This window comes from Eschrichtius robustus, chromosome 1 (assembly GCF_028021215.1).
Source record: "Eschrichtius robustus isolate mEscRob2 chromosome 1, mEscRob2.pri, whole genome shotgun sequence".
Lineage (NCBI taxonomy): Eukaryota > Metazoa > Chordata > Mammalia > Artiodactyla > Eschrichtiidae > Eschrichtius > Eschrichtius robustus.
Genome location: NC_090824.1, coordinates 91,897,624 through 91,920,080, shown reverse-complemented (window position 1 = coordinate 91,920,080; position 22,457 = coordinate 91,897,624). Strand labels below are relative to the sequence as shown.

Genomic DNA, 22,457 nt, shown 5'->3' with positions numbered 1-22,457 from the left:
GGGCCAGCGGGGGTGGAGGTGCGGGGGAATGACCTGCCTGGTCACTGGGGCAGCTCAGGAAGATGCAGGCTCTGATTGGTTCCTCTCTGGGCTCACTAGAGGGCACCCTCTCCCAGACCCTTTCCCGGGTTACTCTGCATTCTTCAGACGCAGAGAATCCGGTGTCTGTGGCAAAGCTGAGAAAGAGTGTACTAGGCTGCCTCCAACCCAGGGAAGTCTCCCCAGAGCTCGTATCCCGAAAAGCCTTGAAAAGCCATGGAAAATAATGGGAGAAAGTTTTTTTAAAAAAAAAAAAAGCAGAAGAAAGTTTATTTACAGCTCGCTCTGGGAGACTCTTTCCCGGGTGCAGGCGGCACATCTGAGGCCACCGGCCTTTTCCCCCCGCGCCCCCAGCGCAGTGCCCTCCCGGAGCTCCCCAGGCCCGGTGGGCACTGCTCCCCGGCCTGCAGGGGACCAAGGCAGAGTAGGAGTCCGAGGTTGAGTCCCTTTCACAGGTTAGTACTGATGGTTAAGTCTGAGGCCCAGAACTGCTTATGCAGTGGGTTGTTGAGGATGAGAGGAGAGCTCCCTTTCGCCTGACTTTCGAGGCCCTTGCCGCTTCCATCCAAGAAGGTGCGAAGAGCGCTGGGCCGAGCGTAGTGGAGACTCAGCACCGCCACTCCGAGGAGGAGGCACAGGATGCCTGCGTTAGCGCAGTCGCGGGTAAAGGGGTCAGTCAGGGCTCCAGAACCCGGCCGCCCGTCTCCATCTACTGGAGGTATTTGCTTTTCCTCCCCAGACACACGCACCACGGAAAGACCTCTAATATGGCATACATAATACACGGGTTCGCACGCCACTGGGGCAAGATACCGTACCCTTCCGAACTCCCTTCCCCTCCTCTGTAAAATAGGCACAACAGTGCCTGCCTGTACGAACTATTGAGAGGGGCAAATTAGATAATATATATGACCTCATTATGCAGACCGGAAAGCGCACGCTGGTATAAATCTCGTCTCCGCCCCCAGACACCCGGGGGCCGGTTCCCTCGGTCCTCACCCGTGGCCAGCGTGATCCAAAAGGCGGCACCGTAGTGAGTGGTGAGCTCGGAGGAGCCAAGGCGGAGCTGGCAGAGAGACACGCTGGAGATGGAGGCGAAGGCGAAGACGGAGAAGAGTGCGAAGGCGCCGGTGATCAGCAGAGCCAGGCCTCCGTAGTGCGGCACCGGCATGGAGAGCAGCACGTTGGAGAGGAGCCAGAAGCAGAACGCCACCCTGCGGGGAGGGGACCAGCGGAGCTGTGAGCCGGATTTTCCCAGCCCGCCCGGGTTCCCAAGGGCTCGCCTCCCCTACATCCCGGCCCCAGAACAAAAGCCCGGGGCTGGGATGGCGGAGGCGCAGGGAAACACTGGAGGGGAGTAGCCGGCGCCCAGCCTTTGCTGGGTCTCTTCGGATTCCAGCGGTCTGTACGGACCTCGTGACCATCTGCCCGCGAGGCGGCAACTCTCACCCCAAGCGCGTCGGGCTGTAACTGTAGCTCACATCCTCCGGCTCACATGCCCCCACCACGACCCCCACCACACACACGCACGCGCGCGCGCAAGTACGCAAAGTGTCTTCTTCCGCGCTCACCACAGCGTGGCCGAGGCGTAGTGTCCCGCCAAGCGGTATTGGCGGTAAACCCCGCAGGGGCTGCTCGGAGTGAACTTCTCCGCCAGATAGAGAACTGGATCCGGCAGCCCCTTCTGCAGTGCCTCCGTGTACGCTCCAGCATAGTTTTCGCCAAACCGCCAAATGAACTGCTCGTTGTAGTCGATGGTCTCGTTCAACTGCTGCACCGGGTTCCCTGCGGAGGGCGGCGGCGTCACCCGGCTGCGTACAGCGAGGACCGGGCAACTAAGCGGATTCGGATAGGAAGGTGAGAATCTTGAGAGAAATAGGTTTGGCAGCGGTTGGGGAAAACACGAATCAATGAGAGCCAAAAGCTATTCATATGAGCTTGTGGGAGCTGTCCTCACAGGTCGTCCAGCTGCCCCTGCCTGCCACACACCCCCAACCATGGTGCCTGCCAACCTCAGGAGTTCACTTCGCCGCAGCTCCTCACCTGTGAGTGTAACATTAACGCCCTCCAGGCCCACGTGCAGACCGACGTGGGCTCGGACGCGTGCCGCACTGAAGGCCTTGTAGGATGTATTGGTGCTAACTCTGCCCACTGACCATTCTGCGCTGAAGTGTACCGCTGTGGAGAGAGGCAAACCGTGGGGGAGGGGAAAGATTAGGGAGAAGATTGGGGAGATGGGATTGGGAGCGTGGTGATGGGAGTTGGGACACTGAACAGAGATGGGGGGGTCTAGGAGTCCAAAGGGATATACACGGTAAGGGTGGAAGAGTGGGCACTAGAAAGAGCCTACTAGAAAGAGAATGGGAAGAGGGAGCGGGAACCCATTCCCAGTTCTCCATTTTCCCAGGTGCCCTCTGGCCACCTCCTTCCTCACCCCAGGTCCTCTCCCCCTCCGCTGCATCACACACTCACCCACAATTTCTGCTCCTATGAACAGGCTGAGGAGAACTCTCACCAACCAGAACCAGCGCTGCAGGAACAGGAACCTGGTCAGGCCTGGGTACTGCCCAACCAGAGTCCCCAAGCTCTCCCTGGACCCCATGCCACCCGGGCCTTTAGTGCTTCTGCAACTTCTCTCTCTTGCCCACTTTCCCCCAGTTACATTCCTGACCTTTAAAGGCTGAAGTCAAGTCATGCAAGTCCCTCTGAGCCACTGGCATTTCTAATGTTTTCTGGCTGCATGCTTCTGCCTCCCAGCCCCATTTCCCAGTCCACCCTGCAACTGGGCTGTCTCTACCTGGTGCTCTCCCACCACCTTCATCCCCTTTCCTCTCCAGCTATCTGACTCCTAGTCCTGGTCCCACCTCCTGCTTGGGTCACTGCCATGAGGAGGCTCAGTGAGTCCAGAAGTGCTAGGCAGGCAGCGGTCACCTCCCTCAGGAGAGGGAGGCCTCAAGGTCTGGTTACCAAGTAGAGGAGGTGCGAACACAACCTCTCAGATATTACTAGGTGTGCCAGTTTCCCAGAAAACCAACACAAGACTCAGGGAGGCTAGGTCCTCCTAGACTTGAAAAACAGACAACTTAGGTTCTGGGAGAGGAGGGAATCTAAGAAAAAGTGCCCAGTCTGCTACAACTTCGAAGAAATTTCTGTGGAGAAATCTCTGTCGTTAGGATGGGGGCTCCCACACACGACTCAACCCAGTGCACAGCTGAAACACAGCAGTATGAGTTGCTGGTTTCTGTCCTCTTGGCCGGAAGGTCATCACCTGAGGTCGGGATGGGAGTGGGATGGGAGTGGAGGTGCAGCCTGAGGAGAGGCAAGAGACCCCTGCAGCACGTGAAGACTAGAACTGGCCCCAGGATTACTGGACTGGGCTCCCACTCTCTGCAGCAGCCTCCTGAATGTTCCAGCTGGGGTCAGCCTCTGGATGTCTTGTATGGGACCTCTCCCTAACCTTGGGAAGGGGTGCTTGCTGGGCCAGACTTCTGGCTATGCTCCACCTGTCTGGTTCAGTGCTTCAGTTTGACTATTCATGGAAGATCTTGCCGCCGTCTTAACTGTCCTGTCCTCCAGAGACATGCTGTCCATGACGCCCTCCACCCCCAGACCCAAGCTTCTAGTACCCCCTTACCGAGTGGCCACGAATCCCGGGTAAGATGAGTAGGAAGCTGGCAGCCAAGGCCAAGAACACCAGAATGACAATGAGTAGCGGGACGCTGACGCCGGCGGCATGCCGGGGCTGAGGGTAGAAGGGCAGCACACCGTTCCACAGAGTCATGCTGCAACCCGGCCGAGCTGGGTCTGTTCCAGCGGGGAGAGCGGTCACTGGCGTCCGAGCCCGGATCCCACTTCCCTTTACCCCGTTCCCTGCGTGCGAGGACTGGACCCAATGGACAAGTCAAGTCTGAGCGCCTCGGCTCGCCCCTGAGGAAGCGCAGCAGCTAGCTGCCCTCAGGCTCTCTGGGTTGGCCGGGACGGAGTTAGGTAGGTGGGAGAGCGGGCTCCGCGTGTTCACTCTGCGTTTGGAAGTCGCACAGGACCTGAAATCCTTTTTATAGCAGCCTGGGCAGCGTGACGAGCCGTGTCGGGGCTTTGCAGCCAGGTCCCAGAGGGAAGAGATCATGCAAACGAGAGGCGGAGGTCGCTATGCAAATGAGAGGAGCCCCGCCTGCATAGCAAGAGTGTGAGTCCCAGTCCAGATGCTCACAACTGGCGCTGGTCTGGCCTGAGTGGACACCTGCACAACTGGCCTCAGAGGACCCAGAGAGGAGGGTGAGAATGAGGCCGGGGAGGCTGAAGATCTACGGAGCTGGGGAGGAGTGGCGGGGGAGAGGCAGAGAGCAGAGCAGAGAAGCAAAGATTCCAAGAAAAAGACGACTTCTGATCCCGATGGGGGCCCTAAGTGGGTTTGAGTGGGACTTGGGACCTGATCTTCCCATCCCTCGTGTCCATGCACAGGCATTCACTGAGGGGTATGAGGGACTGCAGGTTCCAGATTCCCAGCTCACTAGCCACGTTCCTTTCCTGCCTCCTCTAGGAGAAGCAGTTCCTGAGGGGTAGGATTCGAGGCTTTGTTCGGGACCTGGGAGGCTGGAGGTAAAGTCCTGCCAGGGACTGACAAGCCCCAGAGGATTTGTGCCTCCTGGGTTCCTGTGTGTGATCGGGGTTAGTTCTTCCACGGGGTGGAGGGTGGGGACCAGTGTCACTGCCCTGAGGGCTGCTTGTGCCTTTAAAAAAGTGCCCCGCGGGTGCGGGTCCTTGGCGATGTTTCTGAAAGCTTCGCTCCAGAAGTGGACACAGCTGGCGCCTCCTCCTCCTGTGCCAACTGTCGGTGTGGGGGACGCCTGCTCCGTGTCCCTCACGTACCACCGCCCACCCCCTTGGCCGCAGGGTCAGCATGCTCCGCGCAAGGCCAGAGGCACTCGTGCTCCTGGGAGCTCTGCTGACTGCACTCCTGGACCCAGCGGGTAAGTACTAGGCGCCCCTAGTTAGGGATGTCTCCCAGTTTCCCTTGGGAGTTGGGGAAGGGAGACGTGCAGGCAAGCGGCTTCCTGAGGCTGGAAGATCGGGTGAGATGGCTGAGCTGCTCAGCCAGATGGAAAACTTCCTGGCACAGCCTAGACGCCGCGTGAGTATCGCCACTTGGGTCGGGTTGGGGGCGCTGGGCGGGCTGGAGAAGCACGGGCCGAGGCCGTCGGGTCCCAGAGGGGTCGCAGGGAGGTTAGCACTGAGTGGACCACCCTCTGACCCACAGGCGGCCAGGACTCACTGTCGCTGACCTGGGAAGTGCAGCGCTATGACGGCTGGTTCAACAACCTGAGGCACCACGAGCGTGGCGCTGCCGGTGCGTCCCGTGGTCTGGGGTGGGGAACGGCTAGTGGAGGGCAGGGGCGCGGGAGACCCGGCGCGGAGAAGCCGAGAGAGCGCGCCGCCAGCCGCCCGGCTGCCTGCGCCGCGAACTCCTGTACACCCCTGGGGACAGAAGAAGGGGTCTCGTCAGTGGAAGTGGGGAGTTGGAGGGAGGTGTAGAGCGAGGTTCGTGGGCTTGTTGGAGACGGAGTACAGAGCCCGGCTCCCTGCTTCCCACAGGCTCCCAACTGCGGCGCCTTGTACCAGCTAATTATGCGGACGGCGTGTATCAGGCTCTGGGGGAGCCGCTGCTGCCCAACCCGCGCCGACTCAGCAACGCCACCATGCGGGGCACAGCCGGGCGGCCATCCGGCCGCAATCGCACAGTGCTGGGGGTCTTCTTCGGTGAGAGCAAAGTGGGAGAACGCGTCTTCGGTGAGGGTTGACCTGGCGCTCAGCTCAGCGCCTGGGGAGAGGGGCCCTGAGGCCTCTCTGCAAGTCCACAGGAGACCGATGCAAGACCCCGAACCACTTCCTTCCCCCACCAAGCCTCACTTCAAGCCTTTCTTCATCTTGGAGGGATTTGGGGGTGTTGATTCGGGGGTATTTGCTCTCCTAATCTTTCTCTTATCACTGACTACAAACCCAGGAGTGCCACTAACCCTCGTTATAGGTCTTAGAAGCTGATTCCCCTGCCGCCCCTCTCCTCCTGTTGTGATTATATCTTCTTTCCCCCGAAGAGGGAGGGAGAGGCAGGATCTGTTAGGAGATGGGGACTGGCTTGGGGGAGCCCTTACATTAATCATATTATTTTGATTCTCCCAACAACATTATGGGGTGGGCGAGGAGGGTACTATAACCCCACTTCGCGAATTAGAAAAAAGTTTTAGAGCTGGTGGCGCGGAACTTGCCTTGGAACATCTGCCTTTAGGCTCTTGAGAAATTGGCGTCAGCCTTGGCGGTGGGGAGTAGCGATTCCCACCAGTTTGCCCGCGACGCCCGCAGGCTACCACGTGCTCTCGGACCTGGTGAGCGTGGAAAAGCCTGGCTGCCCGGCCGAGTTCCTCAACATCCACATCCCGCCCGGAGACCCCGTGTTCGATCGCGACCAGAGCGGGGACGTGGTGCTGCCCTTCCAGAGGAGCCGCTGGGACCCCGAGACCGGACAGAGCCCCAGCAACCCCCGGGACCTGGTGGGCGGGGCAGGCGGCTGGGGGAGTGGGGTGGGGGCCACCCCCAGCACACCCGCAACGGCCGCCCGGCCCTCGCCCGCTCTGAGCCGCCTCGGCCACCCGACCCCCGGCTCAGCCTCCCGGTGTCCCCGCAGACCAACGAGGTGACGGGCTGGCTGGACGGCAGCGCCATCTATGGCTCCTCGCACTCCTGGAGCGACGAGCTGCGGAGCTTCTCCGGGGGACAGCTGGAGTCGGGGTCCGACCCCGCCTTCCCCCGGGACGCGCACGACCCGCTGCTTATGTGGACGGCGCCCGACCCCGCCACGGGACGGCGCGGGCCCCGGGGGCTGTACGGTGAGGCGGCGGGGGCGCGGGCGGGGGCGCGGGCGGGGGGCCGGCGAGGTGCGCCCCCCTGGGGCCCACCCGCGCTCAACTCCTCCCCTGCGTCCCCACGGCGCCGGCAGCCTTCGGGGCGGAGCGAGGGAACCGCGAGCCCTTCCTGCAGGCGCTGGGCCTGCTCTGGTTCCGCTACCACAACCTGTGGGCGCAGAGGCTGGCCCGCCAGCACCCGCTCTGGGGGGACGAGGAGCTGTTCCAGCACGCGCGCAAGAGGGTCATCGCCACCTACCAGGTCGGTCGCGCGGCCCTCCCCCCCGCACCCCGGTCCCCGGGAGACTCCGCTGCCCCGCACAGCCCTCCATCCTTGGACAAGCCCACCCAGCAGCACCCCTCCCCAGACAGCTATGTCTAGCGAAAGCCCCTGAGAGTGATAAGGAGGCAAAACGCCACTTATACCAGAGGTTTTCTCGTGATTGTTATTTAGCTGCCCCTCCCCCCTGCCCTCGTTCCTCGTGGGCAACGGGAACCTCCACCCCTCTCCTGTTTGAGTGTCTCTCCCGTGACTGCCGCTGCCTGCTCCTCGTCTCCCACCTAAGCCTTCCTTGAGCTCAGAGCCCTCGTGGCCTGGCTGCTCCAGCGCTGGCCTCCCATTTCCCCCTCTCTTGACCCTCAGAACATCGCGATGTATGAGTGGCTGCCCAGCTTCCTGCAGCAAGCACCGCCGAATTACACAGGTGAGGGAGTTGGGGGAACACCTGGGCTGAGGGGGGTTTGGGGAGGGCGAGGGGGTCAGGATCCATAGGACAAAGAAGACAGGTGGGTACATGTGACGAGAGTGTGTGAGGGTAAAGAGCCTATTTCTCTTCTTACCCCTGTGGACAGAGTACCGCCCTTTCCTGGACCCCAGCATCTCTCCGGAGTTCCTGGCGGCCTCTGAGCAGTTCTTCTCCACCATGGTGCCCCCTGGCGTCTACATGAGGTGAGGGAGGGTCTGGCTGAGCAGCGCACTGGCAGAGGTGAAGAATTAGTGGTCTTGGGGGCCTGGGGCCTTTTTTACACCCCTACAGTTTCATGGGGGAAAAGAAGCAGAATTTGGTGCCCTAAAACAGCACCCTGCGGTAGGAAGTTCAGTCTTAGCAGGAAAATCTCCCCATTTCCTCCTAATGGCTGAACTTCAGTTGTTGAGAGCAGGATTTGTCCAGCAGCTGGGTCACTCTCTTCCCTCCTTCCCTTCCTACCCTGTGTGGACAAAGAGCAACCTCTACCTTCAATCCGCACTCGTTGCCAAATCCCTGCCATGTTCAGGGAAGTTCAGAGGACACCCCTTAGTACTGGCCAGACCCCCTCTAAATCCCTCACCCCACTCAACCCCACCTCAACTTCTCTGAATTCTCTTACTGCATCCTTGCTGATTCCCCATTTCAGAAACACCAGCTGTCATTTCCAGATGGTCCTGAATGAGGGTTTTGGCAGCTCCCCTGCTCTCAGAGTCTGCAACAGCTACTGGATTCGGGAGGTCAGCCTGGGGTCAGGGGCAAGGGAAGGTGGATCAAGGTCAGTCTCATCACACAGGCTGGGAAAAGCAACAATTCCAGTTCTTAGGTGTTGCAGCTCCAGGGTGGCGGGAGTTGAAGGGTAGAGTGATCAGAAAATTACCTGGGGACAACAGCTCAAGAGAGTCTAGGACTGGCCAAGGGCCCTTTATCCTGAGGTGCTGCAATGGTCCTGAGAACGACCTGGCTTTAGGGAGGGGCCTGAAAACCTACCTTGAGTGTGTTGTTTTTTTCCAGAACCCCAATCTGAACAGTGCCGAGGCAGTGAATCAGCTGCTGCTGGGAATGGCCTCCCAGATTTCGGAGCTGGAGGACAGGATAGTGGTTGAAGATCTGAGGGGTAAGCACTGGAGGCAGAGGGGATGAGGGCCCAGAGGTCCGGGAGCCTGGGGACCCTTCTGGGTTAATCATCAGGCAGACCTAGGGTACCTACAATGCAGGAACATAGATAAACACGCAGCAAACAGCCATTAGAAGAAAACAAGCTTTATTCTAAATTACCGACATCTGAGTATGTGGGGGAAGGGTGGCAGCACAATCTCTGGTGCTTAGGTCGCTAAAGGTTTTTGTCCAGCCCTATGCTGAGGTTAAGGAGGTGGGACGGGGAATTTACTGCTTGGTGACTAGAACAGTCCTGAGTCTTAGGGGAAGGGTTTTGCCAGAAAAATTGCCCCTGGTCACACATGATGACAGTGACCCTGCACCAAGGCAGGTCACGTGTCAAGGAGTGCTGAGTGTGGGTAATGCCAACAGCCCAATTCAAGGCTGCTGGGCGAAGAAGGGTTAGAGGGACTGAGCCTAGAGCCTGGTCCTCTCTCCTCCTCAGATTACTGGCCTGGCCCTGGCAAGTTCTCCCGCACTGACTATGTGGCCAGCAGCATCCAACGTGGCCGAGATATGGGGCTGCCCAGCTATAGCCAAGCCCGACAGGCCTTGGGGCTGAAGACCCCAGAGAACTGGAGTGACCTCAACCCCAACGTGGACCCTCAGGTCAGGAATAGTGATGATAATAATGGCAGCTAAAGCTTTCTTGTGGTGATACTGTTCGAAGTCCTTTACACATGTAACACATTTAATCTATGTCAAGAACGTTACAGAGTAGATACCATAATTATCGCCGTTTTACTGATGACATAATTGGTAAGTCAGTCTTGGAGGCGGCATTTAAATTCAGCCACCTGATTCCAGAGTATCCTCACCACTGCATTGTACCATTACTGCAGAGTGGCCCCTGGGTTGGGTGCCATTGTCCTATTCCTGCAGGATCTCCCCCCATGAGTTGGGTGACCCTGCAGCTGCTGATCACTGGGGATAGGCAGTCTGGGTAGTGACACACTGGTCCTCCCACCAGACTTGTCACCACCTGAGGAGGGCTGCCTAGATAGAGGAGACTTCCTCAGGCCTGAGCAGCAAGCCAGGCAGCTGACGGGGTCCTGTGTTTGAGGGATGGGGCAATAGTGGCTGCCCTCCCAACACAAAACCACACGCTCACACGCTCCTCACTTCCTGTGTGGCCCCAGGTGCTGGAGGCCACAGCCGCCCTGTACAACCAGGACCTGTCCCGGCTGGAGCTACTCCCCGGGGGGCTCCTGGAGAGCCATGGGGACCCTGGACCCCTCTTCAGCGCCATCGTCCTCGATCAGTTTGTGCGACTGCGGGATGGCGACCGCTACTGGTTTGAGAACAGCAGGAATGGGTGAGGCCTGCCTGGGTTCCCACCTCAGACTCTACCTCGGCCTGGGCCCCAGACCCTCTGCCTGTAAACAGCACCCGGCTGTCCCAGCACCCCTCCCCAACCCCTCTCGGTCTCTTTTCTCATCTGGGTCCCTGGGCCTGAGTTTGCTGGGGACCTGTGTCCCCTTCCCATCCCAACAATTCCTGGCTTTCTCTAACTTAGGCTATTCTCCACGGAGGAAATTGCAGAAATCAGAAACACCACTCTTCGGGACGTGCTGGTGGCTGTCACCAGCGTGAACCATGATGCCCTGCAGCCCAATGTCTTTATTTGGCAACAAGGTGGGTGGCCTGGGAGAACACAAGCAGTGGTGGCAGAGAAGGGACAGAGGTTGTGTGGGGATCACTTGGTGCTGGTGCTAGGCACCAGGCAGCTCCTTCTGTGTTGGTCTGGGAGGCCTGCATTAGGCCACCTCCCCCAGTAGAGACTAGACTGGTTTGCAGGCTGAACCTTGTGGTCAAGTTGGGATAGATGCTGAGAGATGGGATGTGGAAGAGGAATTTTTGAGGGGAACAAGTTCCAGGGAGGAGGGTTTGGGAGGGAGTGGGTACCTGGTCCTTTATAGGACAGAAGGGAAGGCTGCCTAGCCAAAGAGTGGGATCCTCAGGCCCTGAGCTCTTCTGTGCCTTTCCCTCAGGTGCACCCTGCCCTCAGCCCCGGCAGCTCACAAGTGAAGACTTGCCCCCCTGTGTGCCCCTGACTGTGACTGATTTCTTCGAGGGCAGTGGTCCTGGTTTTGGCATCACCATCGTGGCTCTGTGCTGTCTCCCACTAGGTGAGCCCTTTACCCCTTCGCCCATTTCTCTTCTGGCTCCCCTCCTCCTCACAGACTGTCCCTGCCCCTCATTACCTGCTGGCCTGTAAGGCTAGCTCCTAGGTACATTTGAAGCCAGGCTCAGGGGGCCTTGGGAAGGGAGGGGCAGCAGCCAAAGCCTCAGTGAAGCTGTAGGCGAGGCGCCCCCCCCCAGTGGCTCCTTCTGACCCCCTTCAGTGAGCCTGCTTATCTCTGGGGTGGTGGCCTATTTCCGGGGCCAAGAGCGCAAGAAGCTACAAAAGAAAGGCAGAGAGAGTGTGAAGAAGGAAGCAGCCGAAGATGGAGTGTCAGGTGAGATGGGGCCAAGGGGCGGGAAGGGGGAAGGGGACAGATGGGGGGGCGGTGCTGGGAGAAAGAACCATGTTACAGATGTGGGGAGGGAGCCAGGCTTTGGGGGTGCCTGCTCAGACTGGCAGAGTGGAACTAGCCTGAGGGCAGAGGCCTGGGGACCTCTGTTGAACCACTCTGCCCCACTGTCCCTTCCCTAGCGATGGAGTGGCCGGGACCCAGGGAGAGGGGCTATCCCATCACCATCCAGCTGCTCCCAGACAGGCGTCTGCAGGTCCTGGACAGGCGTCTCTCTGTGCTCCGCACTGTCCAGCTGCGGCCCCCGCAGCAGGTCCACCTCATCCTGTCCAGCAACCGCGGACGCCGCACCCTGCTGCTCAAGATCCCCAAGGAGTATGACCTGGTATGGCCCATCCTGCCTCCCCGGCTTGGGCTGCCCTCACACATCTCCCCTCTCACGGCGAGTCCTCTCCGGCCACCCCATCCTCCACTACAGAGCTCAGTTGTGAAGGCTGATGCTGGGAGGAGGCACTCCTTTCAGAGGTCCCCAGACCCACCGGACTCTCCCTCTGACCCCCTTTGGGTCTCTCACGTGGTCCCAGCCGGGATGGAATGGGGGAGGGCTTTTTTTCTCCATCCCCCAACCCCAGACCCTCTGAGGGGAGGCTGAACCAGAAGCTTGAGCCTTCCTCCCCCCAGGTGATGCTGTTTAACTCCGAGGAAGAGCGAGGCACCTTCGTGCAGCATCTGCAGGGCTTCTGTGTGAGCTGGGCTCTGGGCCTTGATGTGGCTGAGATGAGTGAGCCTGAGCTGTTCAGGAAGGCTGTGACCAAGCAGCAGCGGGGCCGCATCCTGGAGGTCTTCTTCAGACACCTCTTTGCCCAGGTGCCTGACTGTGCCTTTTGGAGGCAGGACCGGGCCCAGGGGTTGAAGGGACCCTGGGCTGGACAGGACCCTATGTGGGGTGATCTAAGCTTCTGCTCTGCGGGCTGGAGATTTCAGTTTCCTCATCTATGAAACAGTGATTAAAATAGGATCCATCCCTTTAGGTTGTTGTGAGGATTCAGGGAGATGGTCTACATCAGTGGTTCTCAAAGTGTGGCCCCTGGACCAGCAGCAGCAGGCTCGTCTGGGAATTTGTTAGAAATTCAAGTCCTCAGGCCCTTCCCCAAGACCTAGGAAATCAGGAACTCTGGGCTTGGGGCCCACAAGCCCACCAGAGGCTTCTGATTCACTCTAAAGTTTGATGAACACTGTTCTATGTACAGGGTTTAGCCCAAGTGCTTGCTTCATTATAGGCATTTAACAAATGGTAGCTACATGTATATGACTTTTAAAATCAGGCACATGGCAGCCCTGTCTGAACTGACAAGAGAACATATCTTTAGCCCCTTCCTCCCTGTCCACTTAATGTCTGCTGCAGCTTCTGTCCCCAGTGTAGGCTCTCTCACTTTGCATTCCCAAACTGTGCCCCTCCCCGTTCCCTCCCCATCGCCTGCTACAGTCACCCCCTCTGCAGAGAGCAGAAGCCCAAGTCAGAAATTTATCTAATGACCATGAGCAGCCACCAGGGCTCACCCTTTCTGATCTGGACTTTGGGGAGATGTGAGAGGTCACTGAACTGCTTCCAGCCCAGGCCTCACCTCCTTCTCTCCTTCCCTCTGCTGCTGCCCGAGTGCAGGTGCTGGACATCCACCAGGCAGACGCAGGGACCCTGCCCCTGGACTCGTCACAGAAGGTGCGGGAGGCCCTGACATGTGAGCTGAGCCGGGCCGAGTTTGCCGAGTCCCTGGGCCTCAAGCCCCAGGACATGTTTGTGGAGTCCATGTTTTCTCTGGCCGACAAGGACGGCAATGGCTACCTGTCCTTCCGGGAGTTCCTGGACGTCCTGGTGGTCTTCATGAAAGGTAGGGGGATGGTGGACCATCCCAGGAGTCAGGTGTCTTTCAGCAGAGAGGTGACGGGCATCCCTCTATCTCCTCCCAGGCTCCCCAGAGGACAAGTCCCGCTTGATGTTCACCATGTATGACCTTGATGGGAATGGCTTCCTCTCCAAGGACGAGTTCTTTACCATGATGCGGTATGGGGTGGGCCTCTCCAGTCCTGAGACTTCCTAATATTTTAAACAGGAAAACAGGTCAGGTCAGAGGAGGGTAGGCGAGGAGGTTATGAAGCCATCTGCACTGAGACGTGGCCTAGGTACTATATCCTAGACACTCAGAGCATCCAGCTTCAGAAGTTTGTCTGGACAGGCCCCTGCCTCCAGGAGGGTCTGTATTTGCAGCGCCAACACCACCAGAAAATTCTCCCTAGTTACAAAAGACAACCAACATCAAGATGACCAGTAACAAAGCCCACTCACCCCTCCTGGATGCCTTTGGGTCTTTGCTAACTCTTCAAATGCTGTGCTTTACACAGTGAGGTAATGAATCATGGAGGATGGATGCCCTGGGTCACTGCCAGTATTAATCACCATGACAGGCAGGAGGAGAAACATGGAAAGTTCTTCTATATTCCAACCCTTCTCTCTTCCTGCTTCTTAAACCATTTCTTGTTGTGGTGTGCCGATAAAGAGCTGTTTTGAGCTCATAGACTTATTCCTGAAGACCATGCTCCAGTAACACAGCTGGCTGCAGCTCTATAAGGACAGGGTTCATATCTCTCTTTGTTCCCTGCTGAATCCCCTCCTCCGCACTGTGATTGGCACATAGCAGGCATTCAATACATAGTTAACTGAATCAGATGAAACAAATAAGCAAATGAATGAACAGAATGCATAGAACAGCCCAGACCCTTTTAACTCTTCTACCCCTGTAAGCCTCCTCATTGCTTTCAGCTTTCACCTTAACTGCCACATTCTTTACAGTCCAGATACCACAACTGGACGTGGGCTTCTGAAAGGGCTAGGGCGAAGCGCATTGCAGTTGTCCCTCGCTGGGCGTGCTGCTGCAGGACCCTCTAGGAGACGGTCTCTGCCCCCAGGGGCTGAGGTCCACCTCCTCGGCCTGTACTCAGTGTGGCTCTTGCTCAGTCTCACCCTGAGCAAGTGGGATGATGTGTTTTTTTTTAATGTGATGGCAGTGCTTGCTGTGCCATGCACGCAAAGGTCTTCTTCTGCTGGACTCACACAAACTTGCATGTTTATTTGCTTTTGTCCCAAAGCACAGTCTAAGAAAAGAGTTATGGCCACTGTAGCTGCCACTGTGGGTGCTGTCACATTGGGTGCGGAGATACTCCTGCCTATGCCCCAGGCTGTTGGCACAAGGAAGCAGCAGCCAGTGCAGCTACATCTCCCCTCCCAACCCCCCCGCTGGACCACGAACAGGGTGCCCGGCGGTGGTGTGGGAGGTATCAACACGAGAGCGGGCCACGTGAGAGCGCCATGGCACACGTGGACAAGTCCCTACACTAAGTGGACATTCATCCCAGCTGTAGATGCCCCCCTGTTTGGGGGCTGCTTTCTTTAACTGGTCAAGATCACTTTCAATTTTGTTCTGCCTTTTGAGCGCTTGGCCACCCCACCCAGCTTAGCGTCAGCGGCAGGCTGGATGAACACCTTCTCAGTGCCATTTCCTGGGTCACTGGTAACCACATTAGATAGTCTGGGGCCTGCCCCACCCAGCACCTGCCTGAACCTGACCTTGCCGGGTGACAGGCTGCTTTCGTCTCTCCTCCCTCCCCCTGCCCAGGTCCTTCATCGAGATCTCCAACAACTGCCTGTCCAAGGCCCAGCTGGCCGAGGTGGTGGAGTCCATGTTCCGGGAGTCGGGCTTCCAGGACAAGCAGGAGCTGACGTGGGAGGACTTCCACTTCATGCTGCGGGACCACGACAACGAGCTCCGCCGCACCCAGCTCTGCGTCAAGGGTGGAGGTGGAGGTGTGTGAGTTTGGAAGGCGTCAGGAATGGGCGTGTCTTCAAAATGAGAGTTCCTGGTGCATAGCACTCAGGTCTTATTTCTCTTTTAGTCCTTGGTGCCTAGTAGAGAGCCGGCACATGTAATCAAGGGTATCACATACACTTGTGCAATTTATGCACAAAGATACCCACTGAGGGCTCAGGGCAGGCTGAAGTCCAGCCTACATGCTACACACCAACCATGTGCATTGGTCTGGGGTGTGTCCGGCCAGAGGAAGAGGCCCTATTTTCTCTACACAAAGGACCTGCAGGGTTGCATCCGCCTGGAGGGGGGCCCCTTTTCTAATTGCACTCAGTTGCCACATTGTCTAGCAGTGGCCGCCGCCCTGTGTACAGTGGGTGCTCGGTGTGGGCAGTGAGGGGAGCAAGGCTGGAGAGAGAGATGGGGACATGACCAAGTCACTGGCAAGTGCCACGGCAGCCTTCCTAGGACAGTCTCCTCCCTCGTGGGGAAGCCTGTCCAGCTTCTTGTTCTCCCCAGGTATTGGAGACATTCTTAAACCAAACGTCAGCTGTCGAGTGTCATTCATCACTCGGACTTCTGGGGAACGGTGAGTGGGAACGGGGCACTGGGAGGTGCCCCGGCTGGGTACCCTGCAGAGAAATGAAGGAGTAGGGCTGGTGGAATCAGCCCCTGGGCCAGACATTTGCTCTGAAAGTAGCTCTCAGCGCACGGTTCTAGCCTGAGTTCCAGCTGCCTCACACACATACCCCTTACCGCTCAGGAGCCTGGCTCTCTCCCTGCCCCTCCAGGACAGGATCATTCTACAGAGCATATGACCAGATCATATTCATTCCTTCTGTCTTGCCTTCTGCCTGGCTTCTTTCTGACCGGTTTTATGGGCAGGTTCTGTGGACAGAAATGAGTCCCAGGATCTATCCCCTCCCACACCAGCCCCAACTCTGACTTGGCAGTTCTTCTCCTGGCTGCAAAGACAAGGGGAGAATGAGACCCATTTTTCTCTTCTCAGTTTTTGCCCTCAGGGAGTGGGGCTCCCTGTCTCAGAAGCCCCAGAGTTGGGAGGCCCTGGGCTGAAGAAGAGGTTTGGCAAAAAGTAAGTGTTTCCCAGACCCTTGACCCAAGGAGACATGGGGAGAAGTCTCAGGGTCTCTGGTCTGCCCACACCTCCACACACAAGGAACCATCCTGAGACTCATTCCATGTGTCCCTGACAGGATTGGCAGGCTATTGAGTTAATGACTCTTCAACCTCTGCACCCTAATCTTCAGGCAAGGGGCCTGGCACTCAGATGCAACACCAGGCAGTGAGGGGTCTCCTGGCTCCTGCCTGCTTTGGGCACAGCAGTGAGGCCTGTGCAGGGAGCAGGAAGAAGGAAGGACAGAACAGATAGGAGGAAGTGGAGATGGAGTAGTGGGGAGATGGAAGAGTGGGTGGATAGGGCAAATAAAGCTGAGAGGTAAAGGCTTGGCAGAGTGGGATTCTACCCGCCAAAAGCTTTTTCTTTCATCTGTTGTGGCCCATTCTGACCGCTACCAGATCACCAGGTCTCCTTCACAGGGTGGCATTTAGGGGAGGACAGGGTGCCCTGACCTCAGGCCACCTGCCTCCCATTGCTGCAGGGCAGTGGTACCCCCTCCCCGGCTATACACAGAGGCGCTGCAGGAGAAGATGCAGCGGGGCTTCCTGGCCCAGAAGCTGCAGCAGTACAAGCGCTTCGTGGAGAACTACCGGCGGCACATCGTGGCCGTGGCAATCTTCTCAGCCATCTGTGCCGGCCTGTTTGTGGAGCGTGCTTACTGTACGGAGAGTTCCAGGTTGTGGGCAGTGGGAGGGGAGATGTGAGAGCCTTCTGCTTGTTATTCTTGATCCTCAGGCGTCTGGATGGGGGAGCCCAGCTGTTCTGACTGGGGTCCAGGCCTCTGTGCTGTGCTGATCCACCCCCACTGTGCCCCCAGACTATGCCTTTGCCTCGCCACCCTCGGGCATTGCAGAGACCACCCTCGTGGGCATCATCCTGTCGCGGGGCACGGCGGCCAGCGTCTCCTTCATGTTCTCCTACATCCTGCTCACCATGTGCCGCAACCTCATCACCTTCCTGCGAGAGACCTTCCTCAACCGCTACATACCCTTCGACGCCGCCGTGGACTTCCATCGCTGGATCGCCATGGCTGCTGTCGTCCTGGCCAGTATGTGGCTCCCGGGCACGCTCGCCACTGCTGCAGCCCCCTGGGTCGAGCTGTGGGGGAGGCAGTGGGGAGACTGGAGCTACTTATACTTCCTGCTCTCCTCGGGGCTGGAGGTAGAGTTGGCCCTGGAGGCGTCTCTAACAGGATGTGTCTTTCAGTTTTGCACAGTGCTGGCCACGCGGTGAATGTCTACATCTTCTCAGTCAGCCCCCTCAGCCTGCTGGCCTGCATCTTCCCCAGCGTCTTTGTGAATGATGGGTCAGTTTTGGGGAGGGTCCCCCTTCGGAATCCTGGGGCAGGCCTCAGGGTACAACAGAAAAGAGGTAGATGGCCCTAGACCCTCCACTGTCTCACTAAGTGAGGGCGAGAAGCTAGCGTCCTTGGAGAAGCTGAGAGATGACTTCCTTGCCCTCAGGAAGGAAGCAGGCCGTAATTGGCCAGGAAAGGAGTTTGGGAGATGAAGTCGGAGGCTCTTTCTCACGTGTACCTGACACATAGCTTGCTATCTCAGCCTACTGTCCATTCACTGGGCAAATATTTGTGGAACACGTCCTGTGTGTCCATCCAGGAGCCAAAGAGTTGGGATGCCAAGATACATGCAGTCGTTCAACAAATATTTATTGAGCATTTACTCTGTGCTGGGCATTGTTTGAGCATAGGGATAGAGCATGGAGGTAAGCTCCCTGCCCTCATGGAGCTTACAGAATATGAACCAAGCACTCAAGGAAGCAAAGGTCAGCTGCAGTAGGAGAATTCAAGATAACACAGGAGGAAGAACTGCTTTGAGATCAGAGGGTGGAACTGCAGGAGGCTGGGTGCCATGTTGTTTGGAAGGATCCTTGGCCATCTGGGTTGAGGCCCAGCAACCTCCACATTCAGGGCCGTCAGGAACAGAGTCACATTGCAACAGTGGAGGAGCCCCTCCTTCCCCAGCCTGAGGCTCTGGGTGTCTTTGTCCTACAGGTCCAAGCTTCCCCAGAAGTTCTACTGGTGGTTCTTCCAGACAGTCCCAGGTAAAGAGTAGACTGTATGTGGAGTCTGGGGTTTCTGTCTGAGGACTTTTGCTTTTGTTCTCATCTTCCCATGAACACACACTTGTCTATAGGGGTCATAGGTTCCCTTTGCAGCCTCCAGCACAAGCCTCAGCTCCAGCTTCTTTGGGCAAGCTGTTCTGGGAGCCAGGGAGGGATGAGAGAGGTCAGGGAAGAAGAGCGGAATGGGGAAATGCCATCTGGTATTCTCAGCCCAGGCTGAGGTCCCGAGACCAGGGACTCTCTGACCCTGTCCCCGCTGCCCCCAGGTATGACAGGGGTGCTCCTGCTCCTGGTTCTCGCCATCATGTACATCTTCGCCTCCCACCACTTCCGGCGCCGCAGCTTCCGGGGCTTCTGGTTGACCCACCACCTCTACATCCTGCTCTACGTGCTGGTGAGGGACTCCTCTGGGCAGGGCCAGGCCACAGGGCAGAGATGAGCACTCACGACGTGGGGAGGGAGCAGGGTGAATTGGACGCAAGATCTCAAACGGAGACCCCGAGATCTGAGACCACGGTCTATGGAGCCTATGCCAGCCCCATCTACCCTGCCCAGGCCCAGGGCCCCGGCAGGAAGTATCTGGGTAGGGTGGGTACAGGAAGCGGGCCAGCTGGGCCTGAGCTATACTAACTGGCCATGTCTCCAGCTCATCATTCACGGCAGCTTCGCTCTGATCCAACTGCCCCGTTTCCACATCTACTTCCTGGTGCCAGCACTTATCTATGTGGGGGATAAGCTGGTGAGCCTGAGCCGGAAGAAGGTGGAGATAGGCGTGGTGAAAGCAGAACTGCTGCCTTCAGGTACCAGGCCTGGCCTGACCCTGGGTGGGGAGCATTGGAGGTCAACTCATGGGACGTGGGGAGACAGCTCCCCAGGCCTCCTCATCCCATTGCTGCCTCTGTTAGCCTCTCAGGGACCCCTGCAGCTTTCCTGATGGAACTGAAGCCCCCAAAAGAGCTGTGCTTAGTTCCCAGGAGGACTTGCGGACAGTGAGAAGTGACTATGAGAAGAGGAGGCTGAAAGTGCATTCAGAGGGGTTTAAGGACAAGAAAGACCCGCACACGTGTGGCCTGGGTGCAGGGCGGGGAACCATATATCCCTCTCCCATTCCTTCACTCAGAATAACCTCTCTTCAGAGACAGATAAATGGTCCAGACTGCAAGAGTCTGTTGTTGAGAGTCAGTGTTGGCCAGAGTGGGGATTCACATCAATGTAAAGGGTGGTGGAAGATGACTTAAGTGACAAGGGGCCGGCTAACCTTCAGGACTCACATAGTAAGAAAATTAACCTCCCTTCAACTTTATTTCAATCAAGATTATTTAAGAGCAAAGTCTCAGCATGGTATTAGCATGCCTTCTGCATCCTCCAGTACTTGCGAAACTCCTTTTTCCACAAAGAGAGAACAAGCCTGAGGCTCAGCTGTGGTCAGGCAACAAACACTATCCAGCTAAAGTTTGATAAAACATGGTACCTTCTGTTTAGACCACATGATACTTAGGCAAGGCAATGTAGGGTATTGGTTAAGAGCTTGGCCTCTGGAGCTAGATAGAGCACATGATACTGGTTTTCTACTCACCTTAGTGACCTAAATGTTCTTCTCAAGGTAAATTGAATTGAAAAAGTAAGTCAATTTAAAGAAAAATGTTAGATAAATGATAGTGCAGGAGGTGTGCTGATATGGCCCACCATAAAGGTAACCCTCATACGGTGGAGGTTTGGCAAACACTGAGATGGTACCTGGGGAGCCTGAGGTCCCCTGACCTAGTAAGCTGGTATCCAGGACAGTGGTATCAGGCCTGGGCCCTTGGTGGGAAGAATCAGCAAAGAGGAGGGGAGGGGCTGGAACAGGAGAGTGGAGAAGCCCAGCTCTTGAGTTACCCAGGAAACAGAGAAGGGGGCACTCCAACTCCCAGCCCCAGAAGCCATACTCGCTCAGATCATGTGACCACTCCCTGTGCCTCAGGTGTGTGGAGAGGACAGGGCACCTGCCAGTCCTCAGGTACCAGGAGGAAGCCCTCTGATCCCCACCCCTCCCTGCCCACGACCCCCAGGAGTGACCCACCTCGAGTTCCAGCGGCCCCAAGGCTTTGAGTACAAGTCAGGACAGTGGGTGCGGATCGCCTGCCTGGCTCTGGGGACCAACGAGTACCACCCCTTCACCCTGACTTCTGCGCCCCACGAGGACACGCTTAGCCTGCACATCCGGGCAGTAGGACCCTGGACCACCCGCCTCAGGGAGATCTACTCACCCCCGACGGGTGACAGCTGTGCCAAACATCCAAAGGTGCCCATCACTGGGAACCACTTTTGGGGTTCTGGCATTGACAGAAGGTCCCCACCCTCCCCGACCTTGGGATAAGATGCTCCAGCCACCCCAAAGCCAGACTGGGAGAGGGCTGGGGTGCCTCAAAGAAACTAGTTCTCCCTGTCCTCCCCGCCCCCCATTTCTAACCTCAGAGCTGGGGAAGGGCCAGGCTCATCTCACCTTCCTCTTCTGTTGGCAGCTGTACCTCGATGGACCATTTGGAGAGGGCCACCAGGAGTGGCATAAGTTTGAGGTGTCCGTGCTGGTGGGAGGGGGCATTGGGGTCACCCCCTTTGCCTCCATCCTCAAAGACTTGGTCTTCAAGTCATCCTTAGGCAGCCAAATGCTCTGTAAGAAGGTGAGTGTCCCTCTCCCATTCTTCAAAGAAATGGGGACAGACAGCCTGATTGTGTCCCCACATCCCAGCAGAGTAGCATGATAAAAAGTCCCTGGCTCCTAGGCAACTGGTTCTGCTGGGGCCATTCATACCCAGTTGCCCAGATGGCAAACATTTGAGGGAGGGTAGGAGGTATAGCCAGAAGAGCCTCTGCTGGGATCTGTGGCTAGAAGCCTTGGATCAGGCCTGTGGGTCCTGCCAGAGGTTTGGTGCCTGTGGGTGGTCCAGGGCTTCCCACCATCTCAGTATAAGCATCTGGGTGGAGGAACCTTGAGCTGAGCTGAGTCAGAGCCCTAGTTGTGTGTCCCCAGATCTACTTCATCTGGGTGACACGGACCCAGCGGCAGTTTGAGTGGCTGGCTGACATCATCCGGGAGGTGGAGGAGAATGACCACCAGGACCTGGTGTCCGTGCACATCTACATCACCCAGCTGGCTGAGAAGTTTGACCTCAGGACCACCATGCTGGTACGTCAGGGCCGGCCAGGCAGGGCAGCTCAGTGGGTATGTGGGTTGACAGGGTAAGGATGGCCAAGGCAGGTGGGTGGACCACCACCTGGACTAGGAGCTGACCCTGGCCCTGCCTGGCTGTGACCTTCCTCCTCTACTCCCTCCCCCAGTACATCTGTGAGCGGCACTTCCAGAAGGTGCTGAACCGGAGTCTGTTCACGGGCTTGCGCTCCATCACCCACTTTGGCCGACCCCCCTTCGAGCCCTTCTTCAACTCTCTGCAGGAGGTCCACCCAAAGGTCAGTCCCACCCCGACCCATCCTTCCCCTGCCAGGACTTCCTGGCCCTCAAGCAGCCTGCAGCTGGGTACTGAGCAGAGGACCTCAGGATGGGGTCAAGCATTGGAGAAGGGCTTTAAACCCCACTCCCTGCCTCCCCAACTCAAGCCTCCTCCTCAGGGCCTGGGGTCAATGCCCTGGTCATTCCAGCCAGGCTTGAGAAGCAGCTCCCTCCTGGGGAGGAAGCCCACAGGCCTCTCCTTCTCTGCAACCACTGCCCCCCCCCCCCCACACTTGACAGGTGAGGAAGATCGGGGTGTTTAGCTGCGGCCCTCCAGGAATGACCAAGAATGTAGAGAAGGCCTGTCAGCTCATCAACAGGAAGGACCAGGCCCACTTTGTGCACCACTATGAGAACTTCTGAGCCCTCCCTCCCTGGTTCCGGATCCCTCCATGGACCAGCCCTGCCTGCAGTTTCTGTCAGAATTCACCTCTGGCCTCAGCTGGAGAGCTGGAAGAGCCTCTCCCTCATTACCCCATCTGTCCCAGGCTCTGAGAAGATAGAGGAGACCCTTCTAGCTTAAGCCACAACAGGCTGTGGCAGACAAAGTAGGGAGGGGACAGTCCCTGCCCTG

The 22,457-nt window shown here is 57.6% G+C and overlaps 2 protein-coding genes across 2 annotated transcripts; one reads left to right on the top strand and one right to left on the bottom strand.

The window, feature by feature from the left end:
- Positions 1-488: 488 nt before the first annotated feature.
- LOC137759519 (dual oxidase maturation factor 2-like) lies at positions 489-3,820 on the bottom strand. The gene is made up of 6 exons (XM_068535844.1): positions 3,674-3,820; positions 2,512-2,569; positions 2,083-2,217; positions 1,611-1,824; positions 1,039-1,253; positions 489-682 (listed from the first exon to the last, which is right to left on the bottom strand). Exons 1-6 carry the CDS (start codon positions 3,818-3,820, stop codon positions 489-491), a joined length of 963 nt encoding a protein of 320 aa, XP_068391945.1.
- A 764-nt stretch (positions 3,821-4,584) lies between these two features.
- LOC137759516 (dual oxidase 2) lies at positions 4,585-22,246 on the top strand. Its single transcript, XM_068535829.1, has 34 exons — positions 4,585-4,638; positions 4,933-5,009; positions 5,297-5,386; positions 5,632-5,796; positions 6,397-6,584; positions 6,719-6,920; positions 7,031-7,197; positions 7,579-7,639; positions 7,788-7,884; positions 8,331-8,421; positions 8,696-8,798; positions 9,285-9,448; positions 9,979-10,154; positions 10,356-10,474; positions 10,831-10,968; positions 11,185-11,298; positions 11,496-11,698; positions 11,995-12,180; positions 12,977-13,202; positions 13,282-13,375; positions 14,985-15,176; positions 15,676-15,762; positions 16,183-16,266; positions 16,793-16,971; positions 17,129-17,359; positions 17,518-17,617; positions 18,323-18,372; positions 18,660-18,787; positions 19,040-19,193; positions 20,445-20,677; positions 20,898-21,056; positions 21,407-21,562; positions 21,715-21,843; positions 22,124-22,246. Exons 2-34 carry the CDS (start codon positions 4,940-4,942, stop codon positions 22,244-22,246), a joined length of 4,659 nt encoding a protein of 1,552 aa, XP_068391930.1. The 5' UTR covers positions 4,585-4,638; positions 4,933-4,939.
- Positions 22,247-22,457: the final 211 nt, after the last annotated feature.

Coding starts and splice junctions, on each gene's coding strand:
- LOC137759519 (XM_068535844.1), bottom strand. CDS start 3,820: ATGACTCTGTGGAACGGTGTGCTGCCCTTCTACCCTCAGCCCCGGCAT. Junction 2,218..2,511: donor CATAGGAGCAGAAATTGTGG/GTGAGTGTGTGA, acceptor CTCTCTCCACAG/CGGTACACTTCAGCGCAGAA. Junction 1,254..1,610: donor TACGCCTCGGCCACGCTGTG/GTGAGCGCGGAA, acceptor CCCTCCCCGCAG/GGTGGCGTTCTGCTTCTGGC.
- LOC137759516 (XM_068535829.1), top strand. CDS start 4,940: ATGCTCCGCGCAAGGCCAGAGGCACTCGTGCTCCTGGGAGCTCTGCTG. Junction 5,797..6,396: donor AGTGCTGGGGGTCTTCTTCG/GTGAGAGCAAAG, acceptor CGACGCCCGCAG/GCTACCACGTGCTCTCGGAC. Junction 13,203..13,281: donor CCTGGTGGTCTTCATGAAAG/GTAGGGGGATGG, acceptor ATCTCCTCCCAG/GCTCCCCAGAGGACAAGTCC.